Source organism: Triturus cristatus, chromosome 3_2 (assembly GCF_964204655.1).
Source record: "Triturus cristatus chromosome 3_2, aTriCri1.1, whole genome shotgun sequence".
Classification (NCBI taxonomy): domain Eukaryota; kingdom Metazoa; phylum Chordata; class Amphibia; order Caudata; family Salamandridae; genus Triturus; species Triturus cristatus.
In genome coordinates this window covers 874,915,560-874,935,102 of record NC_140584.1, presented here as the reverse complement: position 1 = coordinate 874,935,102, position 19,543 = coordinate 874,915,560, and the positions used below count along the sequence as shown (strand labels likewise).

Below are 19,543 nucleotides of genomic sequence, written 5' to 3'. Positions count from 1 at the left end.
CTGACTACCACACCTATTGCATACTGTTCCCGCCGTCCCACCCCATTTTGAAATTTTTAAAGGCGTATAATATAGATCAAATACAGCCATATAATGCTGAGTACGTGATCTACCAGTAACCAAAACCAAATTAGCCAAAGTGATTGATTCTTCTAAGCAAATAGCCTTGGTACCTAACCTCTCAGCCCATCTTGCTGCATGAACAGCTAAATCATCTAGACAGGTATCCAAAAAAAGTCTATAATAATAACCAATTCGTTTTTTAACAAAACAGATTATCAATAAGTGGGATCCTTACAATGCCGGATACTTCCAGCATTGACAAAGAACAAAAAAAACTATGAATCTGTAAATATTTAAAATAATCCTGCATTGAAAGTTTATATCTTTCCGATAATTCCAAGAAGGCAAGTAACCGGCTATCCTGCCATATATCATTCACACAGTAAATTCCTTTATTTCGCCATCTAGACATGACTGCCTCCTGAAAAACAGGAGGGAATATCTTAGAGGCAGAAAGAGGTGTATAAATCAACAGTTTCATAATTCCAAATTGATGCCTAACTAACTTCCATACCCCAAAGGCTGCTTTCAGCGTCTTAAATTTAATTTTTTTATAGTAACTTGGTTCTGTATTTTTAAGAAAACAGCCACGGCATTCCCCTCCCATTAGGAGTTCAGATATAGAGGGTGAATGACTGAGGAATCCTTACTTTTTCCCCAATAATCAAAGGAGAAATAAACTGTAAAACAGAGGCAGCATAGTAGAACAAAAAATGCGGAGTTCCCCATCCCCCCCTAGATTTTGGTAAAATCATCTTTTTATATGCCCTACGATGTTTTTTTATAACCCCAGATAAACCTGGATGCCAGTCTTTCCAATTGTTTAAAGAAAGTCAAGGGGAACTCAAGTGGAATAGATCGAAACATATAAAGAAATTTTGGGAGTATAATCATTTTTAAGACATTGTTCCGACCAACTAAAGATAAATGAAGGTGATCAATCCGTTCAAGTGTAGAGTTTGCGGTTTGAAGAACCGGGTTAAAGTTTATAGCTGGGATATCTGATACAGGAGATGTGATTTGAATACCCAAATAAGTTGCTAGAGATACTAAAGGAATCGATGAGGGAGGGGTCTGACCTATAAATACATTCTGAGTTTTCGCTATGTTCAATTTATACCCAGAAAAGGTCCCAAACTGAGTAGCCAGGTCCTCAACCACTGGAAGAGCTTTCGAGATATTAGTTGTAAGTACTATAATATCATCAGCGTAGGCAAGCGCTCTATAATTACTATTAGCAACGGAAACTGGAGGTATTTCAGATGCTAAGTTCAGTTTGTTTAAAAATATATCTATTTAAATGGCAAACAAAAGTGGGGAGGAAGGACAGCCCTTAGGCCACTAAAGTTTTGTACTTCGTATTTATGTGCATTGGTAAAAGGTGCGTGAAAAAACAGTATGCTTAGGATAACCACGAGGCAAACACAGAGGTGGGATGTAAATAAGCTAAATTGTTAGATAACGTATGCGATGTTAAGTGCAGGTGATTTCTGAGTCTATCAGTAAATTCTGTACATTTGCGGCATGTTCAGCACTGAGGAGTGCCTGAGCTGCATAAGCTCCTTCCTTTGTGCAAGAGGTGCTTCTTGGGTGCACTGTGGTTGGCATTTACAGATGTGACAGCTCAGTAGTTACTCGTTAGGTTGTTCCAGTGAAGTAGGGCAACCAGAGACGTTGACAGGGGATTTGAAGTAGGAGAGCATAGTGGGTGGGTTGCTGGAAATAGGCAAAGGAGGGAGTAAGACATAGGGGTTGTTAAAATACTAAAATAGCATAAAAACAGTCATGGTAAAAAAAATCCCAGAAGATATTCACTGCATTCTTGATAAAGGCAAATCTTGTTAACTGTTTTTTCCTGATCGTCCAGCAGCCTGATCCAGTTATGTTATGTTATGTTGTTATGTTAATTGAACTTGTAGAGCGCACGTACACCAAATGGTTTCATGGCGCTGGGATTCCTGTGGATTCCTCAAACTTATGACTATCTGCAAGCACTACACAGGATCTGAAAACTTTCTTCTCCAGCGGAGATGGATAGGTGGCACCAGGCGGCTTCACCCAGCCAGGAAACTATGAGAGCGTTATAGACAGTACCGCCTGGCACACTGGCATGTTTTCTTAACACACCTAAGCAATGTGCAGACAATGCTAGAACATAAACGGGTTTTTCGTATATTGTAACCTTATTATTAATGGTTCTGATTCAAGTGGGGATGAGGGAAGGTGGTTAAAAAATCTGCAGGAGGCTATACAATTGCCAGAAATACAGTTACCAGGGCAAAATTTACTTTTTCAATGGGTACTTCGTCACCCCCCGAACCTCCCCAGCACTCTCCACCCCAGACTCTCTCTCTAACTGCTGGGAGGGTTAAGGGGGTGGGAGGCTGTGTAAATTGGATTGACCAAGAAAATCATGGAACGCTCTACTTGAGAAGTATCCTTTATCATCTTCCTGAGCCAGGAGACAGGAATGCTTGGCGAAGGTATTTAAAAAGGAACACTGTGCCACCCAACAAATAGTCGCTAGGACACCCCTGGTGAGAACAATAGAAGCAACCACAGCCCTCAAAGAGTGTGCACAAATGGCAGTTTTTTTTATTTTAGCTAAGTCATCACACATCTTAATGCAAAGAGCGATCCAACTCGAGATAGTGAGTTTGGTCACTGCTTTGTCCTTCATGGTTCCTGCGAAACAGCCAAAATGCTAATCACCTACTCCCTCAGACCTCAATCAAATAGTAAGAAACAACCTGCTTTCTGTCCAGTTTGTGTAACCGCTCCACTTGCTTGGAAGGATGAGACTGGGAAAAGAAGCATTTCCACGTGAGATTGGCCCACATGGAAGCTAGGCATCACTGTCAGAAAATAGGATTGACAAGTGCAAAGAACGAGTTTGTTTAGATAAAGACAGTAGGCGATGGGCAGACCGACAAAGCCTGTAGATTGCGGACACTGAAGGTTGAAGTAATTGCCACCACGCAGACAGTCTTTAGGGAAGGCAAATAGAACATTGGTTAGAACAGGGATGCAAAGAGTAAAGTCAGTACTAGATTGAAGTTCCGCAGTGTAACAAAAGGTGTGCAAGAAACAAATGGAGCAACCTTTCAGGAAACGTACCACAAAGATGTGAACAAAGAGGGTTGATCAGGAAGACATAAAAATGCAAATAGATTAGTCACATAACCTTTGAAAATAGAAACTGCACAAGGGTCGTTAAAGTGAACCTCGAATGGGTTTAACCCTGCAGCCATGCACAAAGAAACACATTTTCTCCAGTAACTCGTATCAACAGACTTGGTAGCTGCATGTCGGGCAACTAAGATATCGCACACAATCTCTGGCAATAAGCAGAAGGCTTCGAATTAAAACAGCTCAACCTTCATGCATGGAAAAGAAGTGCCTTAGGACTGGGGAGTGGAGGGGACTTGGTTATCCTTCTGTAAAAGCATATGTATTTTGATTGGGAGGGGAAAGGAGGGGGGATCGCTTCGTTCCAACAGATAGGTCCATGCCCAGTCTGGGGTGATGAGGATATGCGGCAAGTGATTCTTTTACACTTTCTGCACAACTGTTGAGTCTCACAGGGTCCAGGAACCCTATCTGCACTTATGGCTCAAAGTACCCACACAACAGTTCTCAATATGAATGGTAGAAATGCACCGCGCCTAGGCATCAACTCTAGCACACCAATGTGCGTTAGGTGTTCTGATTGGGACCACAGGGCTCGCATTGTGCCCTAGATGACTGTTCCAACCCTACGAGGAGCTGTCTATATCACAACTGACTTGAAACTGTTGAGGACTGAAGGAATGACACAGTTAGGTTGGAGAGGAGCATCTATCCACTCGGGTCTGGAAGAAAAGTGAGAAAGAGCTCCATATAAGTAGTTAATCACTGCCCTTAAGGTGTAGCCAGTGCCATCTGAGACACCACGGATGGGATTTTACCTGCTGCTTGGCGTGCTGCACCAAGATGAAAGAGGACATCAATTCCAATAGTGGAAGAACTTGCATGGAGGAAGAACCTGAATCTTCGCAATCAAATTGCTAGTGTCATGGATCCTTTGAGGAAAAAGCAAAAGGACTCGAGCGAGCGGTGTCATGGAATGTGCCATAAAGGCCAACCTCCCAGTCTGAGTGAGGTAGAAAATAGAGCTTCTTCTAGTTGATGGAGAAGCTCAGGCAGTGATGTAGGGTCAGGATCCACTCCAGGCAAAGACCAGTATGGGTCAAAGGGGGGAGTCCCTGCCCTGAGCAGCCAATCCTCCATTATGAAAATATACAGCCATCCTGGAACAAGACCAGCACCCCAGCTGACGTTTGGTGAAGACATCTGAAGCAGTCGCCAGACTTGAAGGCTTCACAAAATGGTAGGGCTGTGACTACACTTTAAAATGAAGATGTCTACACTAACTCCTCATGTAACCCTACTCTAGTGCAAGACTATGACTTTTTGTTATCAGTTGCAAATAGGCACCCTAGAGACCCAGTGGCATAATTCAATCCTGCACATTCAGGGTCAACAGGAGCAGACTCAGGGACAGCATCTTGAATCTTTCCTGTCAAAGATATTCAAGAGTCTCATGTCCAGAACAGACCCAATACCCCACTGTTCACCTTCGGAACCAAGAAGTAATTACACTTGGAACTCATTGCTTAACTCCTCATGGGCACAACATCTATAGCTCCGTTTTGCAACAATGTAGGACGTTCTGCCTACAAGACTGGGGTTAGGGCTGGAGTGCACTGTAGTGCACCTCCTTGTACTAGGTGGGAGGTCAGAAGAAATGGCTATAAAGGGGAGGGTATAGCCCTTGCAGATAAGGTGGGGCATCTTGTGATCCAATGTGATAGACTATCAACAGCAAGAAGATGGGAGATCATACACCTGAAAGGAAGCGAATGGTGAAAAGATGAAAAAACAAAGTGATTTTGAAGTAACAGAACAAGTAGAAAATGGGTGATGTTGGGTGAGGGGGCTGCTTCTCCTGCTGTAACTGGTCTCTTAAATCCATTTCCTGCCTTGAAATGAAAATTAGAACTTCTGCAGGGTTTGAATTAGCTGGAAGAGTTGATGCTATCAAGAAGTCTGGCCCCTGGAAAAGTAGTGAAAGAAACCGCAATAATGTTTGTGGAACTGCTCGGCTAGGAAGGCTAGTCCACATGAGTGTACTGCAGCACAAGTAGTTTTGAAGCGTTCCAGAAAGGAGTTTGCTTTCTCATCAAACAGCCTCTTGCCGTCGAAGGGCATATCCATTTAGGCAGCCGAGACCTCACCAGAAAATGCTGTGAAATGCATCTAGCAAAAGACACACAATTGATAGACGGAATACAGAACAAATCAAAACATTCACCTCAAGTCAAGAGATCTGGGTTAAATCCATAATTCTTTTGCTCACCATGCCACCCCAGTTTAGACCTGGCCATATGCAAATCAGTCTTGACCCTGTGCCTCATGGGAACAGTCCAACCCCAACTGCCAAGCCAGGTCCACCCTGGACCGGAAACAAGCATCCTAGGACCGGTTTCGGGGTTTCACCCCTCTTCAGCCAGGATAGCTTGATTCCAGTGGCACAGTGAGCCCAGGATCCACGTCTGGGCATACCTGGCGTATCTAGGCATGCTGCAGAGGGTAACTGCCAGAGCTTGAGAACAGAGTACAGTGTCAGCCAAGCTTAAGCCACATTTAAGAATTTATTTAGAGGCATTTAGACCACCATTTCCCCAAAAATGGCTTGAATATAAAGACTAAGAAAGCACATAGGGTTATTAGTAGGTGCAGCCAGATTGCCAGACGCAAATATTTTAGATTGAATGGAGCGGAGACACTTCAAATCAAGTCCAATGGTTCTGTAGGGTAAGAGTTGGGATTTAGTTTAGCTTAATATGCTTGGAACACCAATCAACTTGAATAACCAATGTACCCCAGTCTGGTCCAAAGAGTTCTAAAAAGAGGATCATCATGAAACTGGTCCTCAAAAACAGTAGTCACCTTCTCTCTAGCCATGATATTATTTTCAACTGACTATGGGGCTAATTACAAGTCTGGCAGTCCACCGATCGATCGCCAGACTCATGGGGGTGTGGCAGTCACCAGCCACCCTGGGGCCACCACAACAGCCAGCTATCAGAGATACCTGGCGGTGTTCCAGCAGTCTAGAGGCCCTAATATGCTTGGTAGGGCCCCTGCCGACCCGCTAAGCATATTACGAGTTTCCTCACCGTCACCCTTTTCATACCAGTGCAACCTTCACGAAAAGTGTGGCAGTGAGGAAACAAAGGGCCCCTGCACTATGTGGGCGCACACACAGGGGGGGGGGGGGGGGGGGGGGGGGAGGAACAACATGTGCACACCTGTGTGCATGCACCCCAGTACCTGCAGCAGTCCATGCCATACAGGTACGGATTTGGACGTTAACATTGTGGGGCCAAATTCATAGGGACTGCTGTGGGAACGCCAAAGACCCGCCCGCTAGACAGGAGAAAACTCCTAATCTAGAGGGCAGTTCAAACATGCGTTTGGTTTTGCGGAAGCAGGGCGGCCCCACCCCCGAACCGAGAGTATCAGAGGCTGAAGTCATTGTTGACGCCAAAGACATCGGATCAGCACCTTTGCCTTCTGAAGCACCCTCTAATTCAGACTATGTGGAGGCATAAAGCCAGGTGGCAACTGGGTCAGAGTTGTCTGAACGGCCCATCTCACAAGATCTGGCACATGTTTGGGATATAAAAAAAAAAAAGGTGCTCAGAGCATCGCTTCCTGTCAGAAGACTTACTTTAAAGGAGGATGAAAGGGAACCTTTGAGGCTGTTCTTACAGGCACAAGTCAGAAATACTTAATCTTGCTGATCCAGGAGAGTGTCTAGAGATGAGGTAGTCACAACCCGAAGTCTCGCAGTGAGGCAAGAAACACCACATGCAAATGCAGTAGGGCCCATACACTGATCTCCCCCCCCCCTTCCTTTCTCTTCCTCTTTTTACTCTCCAACTGTCCCCTCTTTGCCCAACAATTTTCCACTCTATTACAATCCTCTAGACTTAGCCCTCCTGAAATAAACTACTTATGCATAGCTTTGGTCTCCTCTTCATTATCTGAGAACTCTCACCTTTCGAGAATGTTACCTTTCCTCATTTTCCCTTCACTCTACTCTCTTTCCAACCTCGGATTTCCCTATAATGCTTAAAATCCCACACCAAGTTGACTGTAGATTTTAGGTCGAGGACCGTCCGGTCTGCCGAAGGCAGAACCGGAAGTCGGAGATTGAATGTTTTGGAGAAGAGGGGCTTGAACTCGCCCCTCTTCTCCCCTCTTCTCCATTGGCTGGCCTCTTGAATGCTGGCCAGCCATTGGAGAAGAGGCTTTGTCACTCCGAACAGGCCCCGTCCTTTTCGGATTCGGGGGCGTGTTTTTTCGTTACTTTTCTAATTATCTCCTCCAGCCAATGGCAAGAGGAGAACACGCCCCCGAATCCGAAATCGCCGCTGCCTTTCTCCGAGGCATTTCTGCTTCGCCTCGGAGAAAGGCAGTGGTGTCCTTGTTTCTATTACCTTGCTGTATTGGTTATATTACTTCTGTTCCTTTCTCAAGATGGCGCCCATACTCCGTCTCCCAGGTATTTATCTGTTACACAGGGTGCCTTTCTCTTCAGTTTTCTCACAATTGAATTAAGTCTAAAATTCCTTTTTGCATTAACAGCTTTGTCGAAGCCGCCACACACACCGCATTTCAACAGTTGGTTTTCGAGGTTGCTATTTACTGTGAGTTCACCACACACCTAGTGCGGTTTTGCTTAGTTTTTTTTCTTCGCATTAGCCACAATATAAACATGGATTTCTTTCCTGTTTCTAGAACTACAGTCGGTAGAAAGGTCTTATTTCGCCTTTGAATAATCTTCGATCAGCAGCAATACTTAAGATCTTAGGGTTACAAGTAAGTGCTGTCACATCAGCACTAAGCAGACTTTCACTATTAGGACGCTTTACATCTTTGGTTTGGTTTTGGGTCATGTGTTCTCATTCACTCGCTCACTGTGTTGACTAAACACAAAGGGTACGACCGTTTCGTTACTTATAATTAACACTTTTCTAAAGCAGTGTTTTTAGGTGCAAATGTAACTTCACCGGTCCTAAAGCAAGATCACTGAAGTACACGGGACATGCGGCTCTAAGAAAGAAGGGCCTGACAAGCAAAATGTAAACATTTTAGGAACAGGGAGGGGTGGGCCCTTAGGAGTCAGGATGGGTGGCAACCTGATCTGGCCTTGCTACCCCACCGCCCCGAGGCCAGCTTGGCCCGCCCCTCTTCTCGTTTGAGACCTCCTTCCCAGAAGTACAGCGCGTCTTCACAACAACAAAGTTCACAGGGAGTACTCCAGCCGAGCACGTGAAAAGACCCAGCGCACTCCAGCTAGCCACACGTGCTCCGCTGCACTGCTGGCCGTTAAATGCAGTGTTCTGGTCACCGATGGACTACCCGGGCTACCACAATTCACCCACGCGGTAAGCCTGTCTCCCAGTGCAGCGCACCACACTGTGCAATATCACCCCCCCACCACCAGCAGGCAGTCCCTGGGTCGAACGTCCACCCATGCACTAGTGAGAATGCCAGTTTGCTTGTGAAACATGAAATGGAGCTATTATTTTTTGCCACGTTCCATACCATGTAAACTTTTTTGCACCAGCTTAAAACACCACGATGGCAATTACCAACTCCATCCAAGCATACAAAGTACTGATTTTCTGAAACCTATCATGCAGTGGTCCAGTAAACACGACTCTTGTGAACTGGACCTGTTTCACCAAGAAGAAAAACCACAGATGACTGCGTCATCAAGGACATAGCCTTCCAGTCCATTTATTCCTTCTACAAAGGATTGTGATGAACTGCAACTGCCAGAATACCCTTGCCAATTGAAAGCCATCGACTAGACTTTAATGTCCTGGTGACATGCTAACCCGCAGATCACTAGGGTTAACATGTCAACAAGGCGTGGCTGTTTAACATTTACCCAGCCGGACAGTGAGCTAACTGGAGTTTTTAATTTCAAAACATTGTTTTATTTTCCTACTTCTTATGGTCACAAGTTTTTACTAAGTTGTTCCATTAAATGGTGATACGTAACAGTGAAAGAACACGCAGCGCCTTTCATGGTCTTTCTTGCTCTATATGAGTGGCTCTGTGTATGTGTGTGGCGCTGTGTGTGGCAATAGGTCTCGCATTTGAGAGTGATTAAGCTATTGACATTGTAAATAACATTGCCGTTTCTTTAAATGTTTTAAAAACAAAGACAAACAAAATTAATGTCATGAGCAATGCCAATAGCTCTAACTTTAACAATGCCGAGACCGTTGCATTGTAAATGCTCGTTTGTGCACTACTCAATTTTATGCAAGGAGCTCCAATCTTTACTTTTTGTTCCTCTGGAAAGTACACAGACGCCTGACCGAGGTAGTCACACTATACAAAAATGTTAACTAAATATGCCCTGCAGGAGGTGTCAGGGGTTGGAAGGAGCACTTACTGTGAAGCCAAAAAAGGTCTTGCTTTCCAGGGCATTCACACGTAGAATAAAGCAGTTTCACGCAAAAGACTGGAGTACTGCAAGTTATTTTTCTGCTCAAACTACTGCTTCCAAAAGCCACTGGGCCAGCCATGAATCATTTTAGAAGAGAGAAACGTTTAGACATAGGTTTAGTCAGTTATAATGGCATTGAATAGATTCAGCACTAAATCACATTCCAGGAGAATCTGCTCCTTTGGTCCAAGTATGGTAATAACAGCAAACCTACTGTGCCAACATTTTCTCAAGCTGGAAACAGGGCTACCCACCCAGCACTGTTTACTTATGACGATACAGATGAAGCATAAGATCACACCACTGATCACTACCAGGATATCCTGCTTTGCCCAAAGACCATCACGTGTTAACCAAACAACCGCGGCCCTTCTACTTCCTGTAAAATGAGCTTAGTGTAAACGCGAAACTTCGTAGAAGGGCGTGGAAGTCCGGGTTGTTTTTGCTGGAAGGAAGGTGGGGATGAGATAAAGTTTAACAAAAGATACATTTCCGTTTAAATAAAGCCGATGAATCCACGCGAAATACCAGCCACGTTTTGAAAGCAGTTCTAGGGAAATAATCCTGGAGGTCACCATTAAGCAAACATGAAAACCTGAGTAACAAAAGCTGGAAATGTGGCATTTCAAAATCTGATAGTGACTAAGCTTTAAGATATGGTGAAAGCACACAGTGTTTTAAAACGACGAAAGCAAATGCTGTGCTTTTGAAAAGCTGTTACATGAGTCCTGAAAGAAACAGCTGAAGCTTTCTTCAATTATTACAGCACACTTTCCATGTTTAAGGAAAGCATCCTCTCTCTGGCAGCAATAGTGATTAATATGGATGATTTATTCACCCAAGAGCTCCAATCTGTGGAGTATTTTACACAAGAACATTGTTTTGGACAAGAGAAAATTTGAGTGCAGACGTCTAACAAGTAGATTTTTTAACAAGCATTGTCCTTTTGGCTTTGTTAATGCTGGTTTTGTTATGTTTTCGCAAAATGTTATTGTTGGGGATACTGCCGGGCTCTCAATCCAAAATAAACAGACAAACAAATGAACACGGGCTAAAAACAAAATTTCCTTTGTCTCAAAAGGCATACACATTACAGTAGAAGCCACATGTACAGTAGGAACTACTTTATGGATGTATTCCTTTGAAAGTGCAGAATACTGAAATTTGCAGTGAAGTTAACCAATGGTGAAAGTGGGATGACCCACTGCCCTGTGCTGTATGTTGTAGTGGGAAGCAGAGACGTGTTAATGACAAGAGTATGAAAAAAAAAGTGTGGGGGTAACTACATTAGCCAAGACCTTTTGATTTTACTAAAATGTTATGTACAACACCAGACCTAAAAACCACTTTGCTCTGATGATTAATGATACATTAAAACAAAGGTGGATTGTCCAAAGTACAACAAAAAAAACTACAATATTGCAAAATGTTTCCGAGGTGGACTTGTGGTTTCAAAAGTCCTCTTTCTTCGAAATAAAAGCAGATTTATGGCTGCAGAGGCAAAGGCTGCTTTTTCGCATGGGGACTGCTTTTTCACATGGTCTCCCTCATTTACACCGCAAGATTCTGCTGATATTTTGCACATAGAGGAATCGGTGACCGGTTTCTCAGTACATAAGTTTCCTTTAAGAACATTAAGAAAGACTTACTAATCCTGTTAATGTATTTACTGCCCTATCATTAATAACATTAGGCTAGCATATGAAGTTAGAGGTTTTTAAGGAATTCGAATGGCAGAATTCGAATGGCAGAGCAAGACCAATTCCAAGATACCTTCATTTCTATTCGTATTGTTTTACTCTGGATCTAAACATAAGCAGCCTATTTTGGTTCCCCAAAAATTAAATTTAAAAAAGCTTTTTAAATTATGCGCGTCCCACATTTAGCTATGTGAATACTCCAAAACAATCTCGATGGTTTCAGCTAGAACAAAAAGGCACTGTGTTTTGAAAATCTGATGGCAATAATGGTGGACAAAAAACCCAGCTAACATTTTTGTAAGAAAGGGTAAGTTTTATGTTATTGCGATGGAATGATGGCGCACAGGGAGAAGCAGCTCGAATCTCACTCATCTTTGAATTTGAAGTACTAGCTCTTAGAAATTATATGCAGATGGTGTGGCTTATACATGTATTGGAATGGTGAGCCAATGGTCTAGACATCACTATATTCAACTCCTAATTGGAAGAGTGTTAACTGGCAGGGGTAGGAATGACACCAAGGCCATTAAGTAATTCATAACTAATAGTGAAAAAGTTACAAGTTTAGAATGAAGAGTAATGTCAGTCAAATGCAGTTTTATAGAAGTGTAAGGCCAGAGGTGGGGGTCAATGAAGTTTTTTTAATTACTTGATTCTAGACCAATCGGATTCTCAATACATAATGTGTTCATCATATACTTCAAATTAGGGTATACAATGTTTTTGCAGCTCAACAGTTAACCTCTTTTCAGGTGTTCAAAAAGGCAAGATGGAGATTCAGATGACTGTACAGGAACTATATAGGAGTATGTATGATTGATGAAAGATGGTTTAGGTTCCTGACGGACATCTTGGATAAGGTAATAGGAGCTGGCCTGCACAAAACTCACTGCATGGCTCTTGAGACCTGAGAAGATGATCTGAAAATAGACGCTGCTTTGGCCAATCCAAAACAAGGAGTCATCTTTGCTTTGGGTTGTTGCAACTTCATCAGTGCACTCTTGAGAAATGCTGGAAGACCGGCACAAAGAAACATGCCTGACTCCTTGGGGCTGGGTTCGAAATCTGGATGAGAAGCCTCTGCATTTTTTACGAGGTTCAAAAGAGACAGAGTTGTGGTGTCCCCTATTGTGTTCAATCTTCTGCCAGTGGGAACGCAACAGCGTCAGACAGTGACAGCGTGAGTGTTTTGCCTAATGGGAGTTGTGGTGTTTAATATTTGAGAGAACCAAATGTGCAACATTAGATTCTTTTTTACCAATGTTTTGAAGACCAAACTATCTGTGGAGTGCCGTGCTTCAAAGAACAGATTCTAGAACTCTGCAGCACAAACAATGAACTGAAGGCTTCACTGCTCATTTCCTCCAGGCAAACATTAGCCCTGATAACCTTCCCAAACCGGACTAGGTGAGTCATGCATTTGTCAGGCATCAATGACTTAACCTTTGGGGCACATTAGAATAGAGATACTATGGCTTTTAATACCCTCTTTTAAAGAACCACTCTAAAAGATATCATTACGTTGACAGACTGGTTAGGGGTGTCTGTCTTCAAGATGATCTGTATGTATATGGTATTTTTGTAGCGTAAACCTACCCAACACACAGAGAACCGCTGTTCATGCTCTAAGACCAGCATAAAGTTAACTCCTTCCGTGCTCATGATGGAACCACGCCGTCATGAGCCACGGTTGCCGTGTGCTCATGACGGAGTGGTTCCGTCATGCTGCGGCCTAATGCGGGCGATTAGCGCAGTGGGCGGAGTCATGACGGAACCACTCCGTCATGAGCACAGCCCAACCGTGGCTCATGACGGCGTGGCTCCGTCATGAGCACCGGGCCACCGCGCTGCCCCCCCGCGCTGCGGCGGAATGTCAGCCGCAGCGAAGGGGTTAAGGAGGAGAGGAAATGATATTGTGGATTGTTAATGCATTGTGACGTATACTCTTTACAGATGTTTTAACTTACACCTGTGGGCATGTTGCACACATCCATGAAGTTTTACAAATAGCTTAAAACATGCATTTACTCCTGATAGAAAGTAGATTTTCCTAAACTAGTCCAGAGTCTATTAAGGACATTGAAGCAAGCATGAACCCATCCAGATTATACACTGTTGTGATGCAGATCAATACAGAGGTATATTTTATAAATGCTGAAACGTAGATTTGCTGTGTTCATATTTGGGATGCATGGAGAAGTAAATCGACATACAATCGTATAAGTCTGAGAGAAGTTTTAAAAGGTCTCCTAGAGAATGAGGGTGGCTGTGTCACCAAGGATGGACAGAATTGGAACAGCATTTTTTTGCAATAACTGAAGATGGAAATATGAGCAGCTAATTACTGACCGGTTTGAAGGTTCAAATTGCACTGCTGGGGTCCTAGCTGGTCTCGGACAGCTCATATGTGCATATGCAGGCCACGTTGGATGTTGTAGGTGGAAATAAAGGAGTTAAAGGGGTATTTCCTTCCAACAATTGTTTTGGGCATGGGATAAATAGTCTACAATAGAGAATCTCAGAATTATCTTTTTATGTTTTTTCTAAGGTAACTTCAGGAACTATATTCCAAGTTTTAACAGCAGGAAGTTAAGATTTGGCTGCGGTCATCCTCCTTGCTAGTCTTTGACAGACTAAGTGAACTACATGTATACGGTAAGTTTGGTGCCCTGGCATGCTATTCACCCCCAAACTCAAAGGATAATGAACTAAAGATTCACCGATAACGACTGGATAATCAAAACAAATTAATTAACAGTACAATTCGCATTCACAAGGCACAATATTTAAACTCAGTCCTTGAGAAGCAGTCATCAACAATGATAACTAATCAAGTTCACATGGAATAAAGATACGGTTTTGTGTTTGATTACTATGTATGACATAAGCACAATACCATACAACTGGAGTCAACAGAAAGGTTAAATGGATTGTTACCAGACACTCACCATCTGTCCCAAAACGTGGAAACTAAACCCATAACCACTATTCAGTCACCAAAGTGGTAAACCATTAAAAGAACAATGCCTTCAAGTACCCACCACCCCAATCCAACTTGAGTCATCTTACTCATCAGGCTGCAATTCTGAAAAAATGATGTTCAAATACGCTATTACACATACCTGGCACATCATACCACTGCGCTCCATTGGTGATGCCTTCTTTAAATGATTCCTGTGGGTCCGATTGGCAGTTTGGATGGCCAGTTTTCATTACTGGGTGTTTCTCAGCATATGCTCGTGCTAGGTATCTGAAGACTTTGTCATCTGGGGATCTGCTGTAGGCTCCAGATCCCTGGTGCATGGAAGTGTCATCAAATGGGTAGCTGGCGACCACAGAACCTCCGTGAAAATTACCAGACAAAAGAAACCTAGAACAAATGAACACCTGTTTGTAGTGAAGATGTTTTCCAAACAGCAAATAAGATCCAGACTATTTCACAAACAATTGCCCAAACAATACCCAGAAATAGAAAAGCAAAAATGTAGTGATGGAGACACGTTTCAGTTATTTCTCTGGGCAAAGGGGCTCACCCCAAGGCCACTAAAGGAAAGCTGGAACAGCAGAGAGGGGTTAGGCATGTAAAAAATAAGAAAAACAAAAGGGCACTCCCTAATACCATCCCCAAAATATAGAAGTTAAAAACGCAGCAACAAAACAAGTATTGGCAATGCCAAACGGTCTGGCTTATAAGTATAGCGAGGCATTTAAACAGGCTATAGTTAGATAGTAAGGGAGGGCAAGTTGTTATGTAGTTTGGGAAGCGTGGCCGAGCCAGTACAGGATATTCTGCCTTACTGTAATGCACGAAAGAGTTTGACCACAATACTAAACACAGCCATGATTAGCGCAGGGAACATACGGCGAAGACAACGAAAATAAAGGCATCTACCTTTGTACTGAGCACTAGGAGAGACTAATTTCAACAGTATATCTTGCAGCTAGTGTCTTTCCGTTTCGTAGCAGTGCATCTCAAGTTAATGTTATCTAATTTGATGCAGTTGCGTACACCCCTGAAGAATGAATGAGACAGCCATGCTAGGATTTGCCATATCCACATGCACATTAACAACGGATGTCTCAAGCAATGCTTATTTTACTGAACCGCACAACTACCAGGCCTAGGGAAATGCTAAAGAACAAGAGAGGTGTTGCTTAGAGATAGCTTTCCACGTTTCAGCGATTCTTAATGAAGAAGATTGAAGATGGCCAATCATCCCCATGAAACGTGTGGCGTAGCAGCAGAAGCTGGTGTTGCAAGAAGAGGGGAACCAGACCATGGTCAGCCTTCCTTGAGGGAGTAGGCCTGTTTTCTGAACGCAAGGAGCACGTCCTGGGACACAGAATCAGGGGTCCTTCTTTACTAAAGAGTTGCATAGCTTCATGGGAGCTGGGACTACAGACTGTATCGTCGGTAAAATCCCCAAATTCCATCCAAAGACTTTGAAAGAATTAGCCTACACGCCTATGTGGACAGATAAAAGTGCTTGCTCTTGAAGTACAATATTTATATTGCATTCTGGTACTTAAAGTCGGTTTGAATATTCAGAAAAAAAAAAAGTAAGTCCCAAAGTGCAAAGGAAATTTCTCGGTGGGATGAGGACCTACTAAGCTGGTAAGTAACTTTTTCCTTTGTAAATATTAAGCTCTATACATTACACTGAGTTAGGAGCATTGAGGTTTTCTTCAGTTGATAGCCACAGCTGTAGCCACAAATATAAACAAACGCATTATCAATTGATTCTAGATTACTAATCGCAGATAATTAGTGGTAAAACTGCAGGGCAAACATGTGCATAACACAATGTGAAGGCGATAAATACTGGTTATGGTTTAAATCTCTTTGCTAGGGATGTGTCTTTAATGTGAGGGTCCATAAAGTTTTGCTTTACAGTCACTTACAACTGCAAAAAAGGGAACCCCCCCCTAAAGGGTAAATAAGGTCAGGGAGAAAGGGAGAATAAGGAAAAACTAAACAGAAAAGGCTTCCCTATGACCTATATTGCTTTGCAAAGCAGATTGTATCTGGTATGGGTATATGCAAAATCACAAATACATCTGCACACTTATAGAATACAAATCTGATTATTTTATCTTTAAAAATTGTAGCTTGTAGTCATTTTTGTTTCCATAATTAATATATCATTTGAGACATCATGCAACAATATTTTTTTTAATACATTTTTTCTTTTTTATACAATTTGAATCCTTCTATTCCTTTAAAAAAGTATAGGAATGCTTACACAAAAATGTGAACCCCCTACGACATAAGCAACACTATACCATTAACGACCATACTCATTCATTCAACACAAACGTTAAAAATCATTCGAAACACATACACATCACGGTACAAAAAGACACAGATATAGAAAGTCTCCAGAACAAATTTGAGATGACCGTATACAACAAGGTCTAGACAGATGAGGTCGACACGCGTTTCGGTGGGTTGAGACACTATGTAAGCCACCATCTTCAGGACCTTTCCCAAATGGTATAGGTTTCCACACAAACTTTAGAAAGGGGGTACCTATGGGGCATAAGCAATTTATTTTTAATAACCCATACAAAACGAAATTTGTCTATGTACAGTTAATTGGACCAACTCATAAAAGAAAGGAGAAAAGAAAAAATGCAAAAATTATGCAAAAAGTAGAGATAGTAGACCACATACCCGGTGATAGTACTGTTGTATTCTGCATATTCGGAATCAGAGGCCTATGAAACCTTTCTTACTCACGGAGAGAGGTTCCACTTGATATACAAAAAAGCAGAATAAGATAGCCCCAACAGCCCATTATGAAAGTGATATGGGAAAGAAATAGTTAAAGAAATGCTGAAGATATACATAGATATACATGTGATATACATGCATGCATCCTAAGCTGTGCCCCTACATGCAGTGCGTTTTTTGGACTCAACTTACGAGATAGTCCTTGAAACTAATCAGCACCAAACACGATGAGGATGCAAGTTTTTGAGTGGAGCTCGAGGCAAGGGATGCCTCTTTTACTGTGCATACGGTCATCTAAAATTTGTTCTGGAGACTTTCTATATCTGGGTCTTCTTTTTGTACCCTGATGTGTATATGTGTTTCGAATGACTGAACGTTTGTGTTTAATGAATGAGTATGGCCTTAATGGTATAGTGTTGCTTATGTTGTAGGAGGTTCACATTTTTGTAAGCATTCCTACACTTTTTTTTTTAAAGGAGTAAGGATTCAATTTGTATAAAAAAGAAAAAAATATATTTACAAAAATATTGTTGCATGAGGTCTCAAATGATATATTAATTATGGAAAAAAATGACTACAAGCTACAATTTAAAAATAAAATAAATAATCAAATTTGTATTCTATAAGTGTGCAGTTGTATTTATGTGATTTTGCATATACCCATACCAGATACAATCTGCTTTGTAAAGCAATATAGGTCATAGGGGAGCTTTTTCTGCTTAGTTGTTTTTACAGTCACACCTTTCAGGCTGTGCTATATGTCCTACACCAAACACCCATTCCTGGTTTATCAGACAGCTGCATGTAGAGGTCTGGGGCTATGTGGATGTGTGCATTTGTTGTGTCGGATTGTTAGTATTTATGTACTCCCCATTTCCCCAGGCAGCTCTCTTTCAGGAGGTCCAGTCGAGAATCAAGGGTTATGTCCTCCTGCACAATGCATTCCAGACATACTATTGTTGGCATGGTGAGTAAAAAGTAGTGTATTTCCCAAGATTGTGTGACAGATGCCACCACACAGGGTGATCTTGGAAACACTACAAAATACTGGGCTTGGGGGCAGGTCTGAATGTCATACTTTTAATGTGGGTAAAATGAGTGCCATTCAGTTTGATTAAAATGCCAGGGTTGCTTGGTGATTTCAGCTCTGACAGCAGACATTTTTGCATAGCACATAGTCTACTGGTTATTACAAATTTGGTTGCTGGTTGACTAGCATATGAACCCAAGTCAGGCAGCAACCAGAATCCTAATCAGGGTAAGAAGCAGCCAAACCCCAAATTGACCTCTGCTCACCCTCTGGTAGTTTAAAACAGAGCAGTCACGTTTAACTTAGAAATAATGTGTAAAATATTTGTGCAACACTTCAAGGAGTAGAACAGTGAAAACACCACCCAAAAAGATTCAACACCAGGTTAGAAAAATAGAACTTAATTTATTAAATAAAAGACCAAATGACAAAGATCCAAAAAGAAAAAGTTGAGCTATTCATTTTTAAAGAATAAACTGTAAAATAGCGCTTCGAAGCAAGAAGCACATACTTGGGATATTGGGTCGCACTGGACCGGGACAAAGTAAAAAGTTCAGCCTGACCACACTGGAGCGCGGGCCAAAGACAGGGACCCAGTGAGGCCTGCTGTAAAAAAGTACCTTGATCCGGTCTATGTTTAAGATGTGTCGGTGTCTATCTATGCAGTGGTGGCGATGCACGGGTCCTTATCCACGCAGCACAGACGATGTGTCGACTCCGGTGAGAGCCGAGCTGCGATGTGGAAATTTGATGTAGTTGTCAAGGATGCCGGCAACAGAGATCTTGTGCAGTGGTGGTTCTGAAGGCGATGCATTGGGGCCGATCCATGCAGTAGAGGTGATGCACCGGTTCTGGTCTCGCAACAGGAGCGATGGGCTGCTTCCGATCCACGGAACAGGAGCGATGTGACTGTTCCGATACATGCCAGAGGGGTGATGCACCAGTCCTAAATTCACGCACCAGTGTCGATGTGCTAGTTCAACAGAGGATGTGTGGCTTGCTGAAGCAAGCGCCGTAGGCGTTACTTCCAAGGGTCCTGGACTGGGGCAGCACCACTTGGCTATGTAGACTTACAGATGGCATAGTCCAGGTGGAGAAGCAGTTAAGTTGGAAGTTTTTTATGTCCCTGAGACTTCAGATCAGAAGCCCAGCCATATAACCCTCGGAGTCCCTCTGGGTTCAAGTGATGCAGGTCCAGTCCTTCTCACCCAGGCAGGGGAACAGCAGGAAGAAGTCCAGCATAGTGGTAGTCCTTCAGCAGCACAGCAGTCCTTCCTGGAAGAGTCTTCACAGGTCCAGAAGTGTACTGAAGTGGTGGTGTCAGAGGTCCAGTCCTTACAGCGAGTTGTGCCTTTGAAGTGGGGAAGCTTCAAAGACTGGTCTTTGACATGCACAAGAGGTCTTCCCTTCCAGCCCTGGATCCAGACTCACTACAGGGGATT

General features: G+C 42.8%; 1 protein-coding gene across 2 annotated transcripts in view; it reads right to left on the bottom strand.

Moving 5' to 3' along the window:
* Positions 1 to 19,543, bottom strand: part of CPD (carboxypeptidase D) — a 752,391-nt gene that overhangs the window by 590,503 nt on the left and 142,345 nt on the right. For both annotated transcript variants that reach the window (XM_085649244.1, XM_085649245.1), the window contains exon 2: positions 14,460 to 14,707. In XM_085649244.1, coding sequence (XP_085505370.1) covers positions 14,460 to 14,707 — 248 coding nt within the window. The remainder of the gene's footprint in view (positions 1 to 14,459; positions 14,708 to 19,543) is intronic.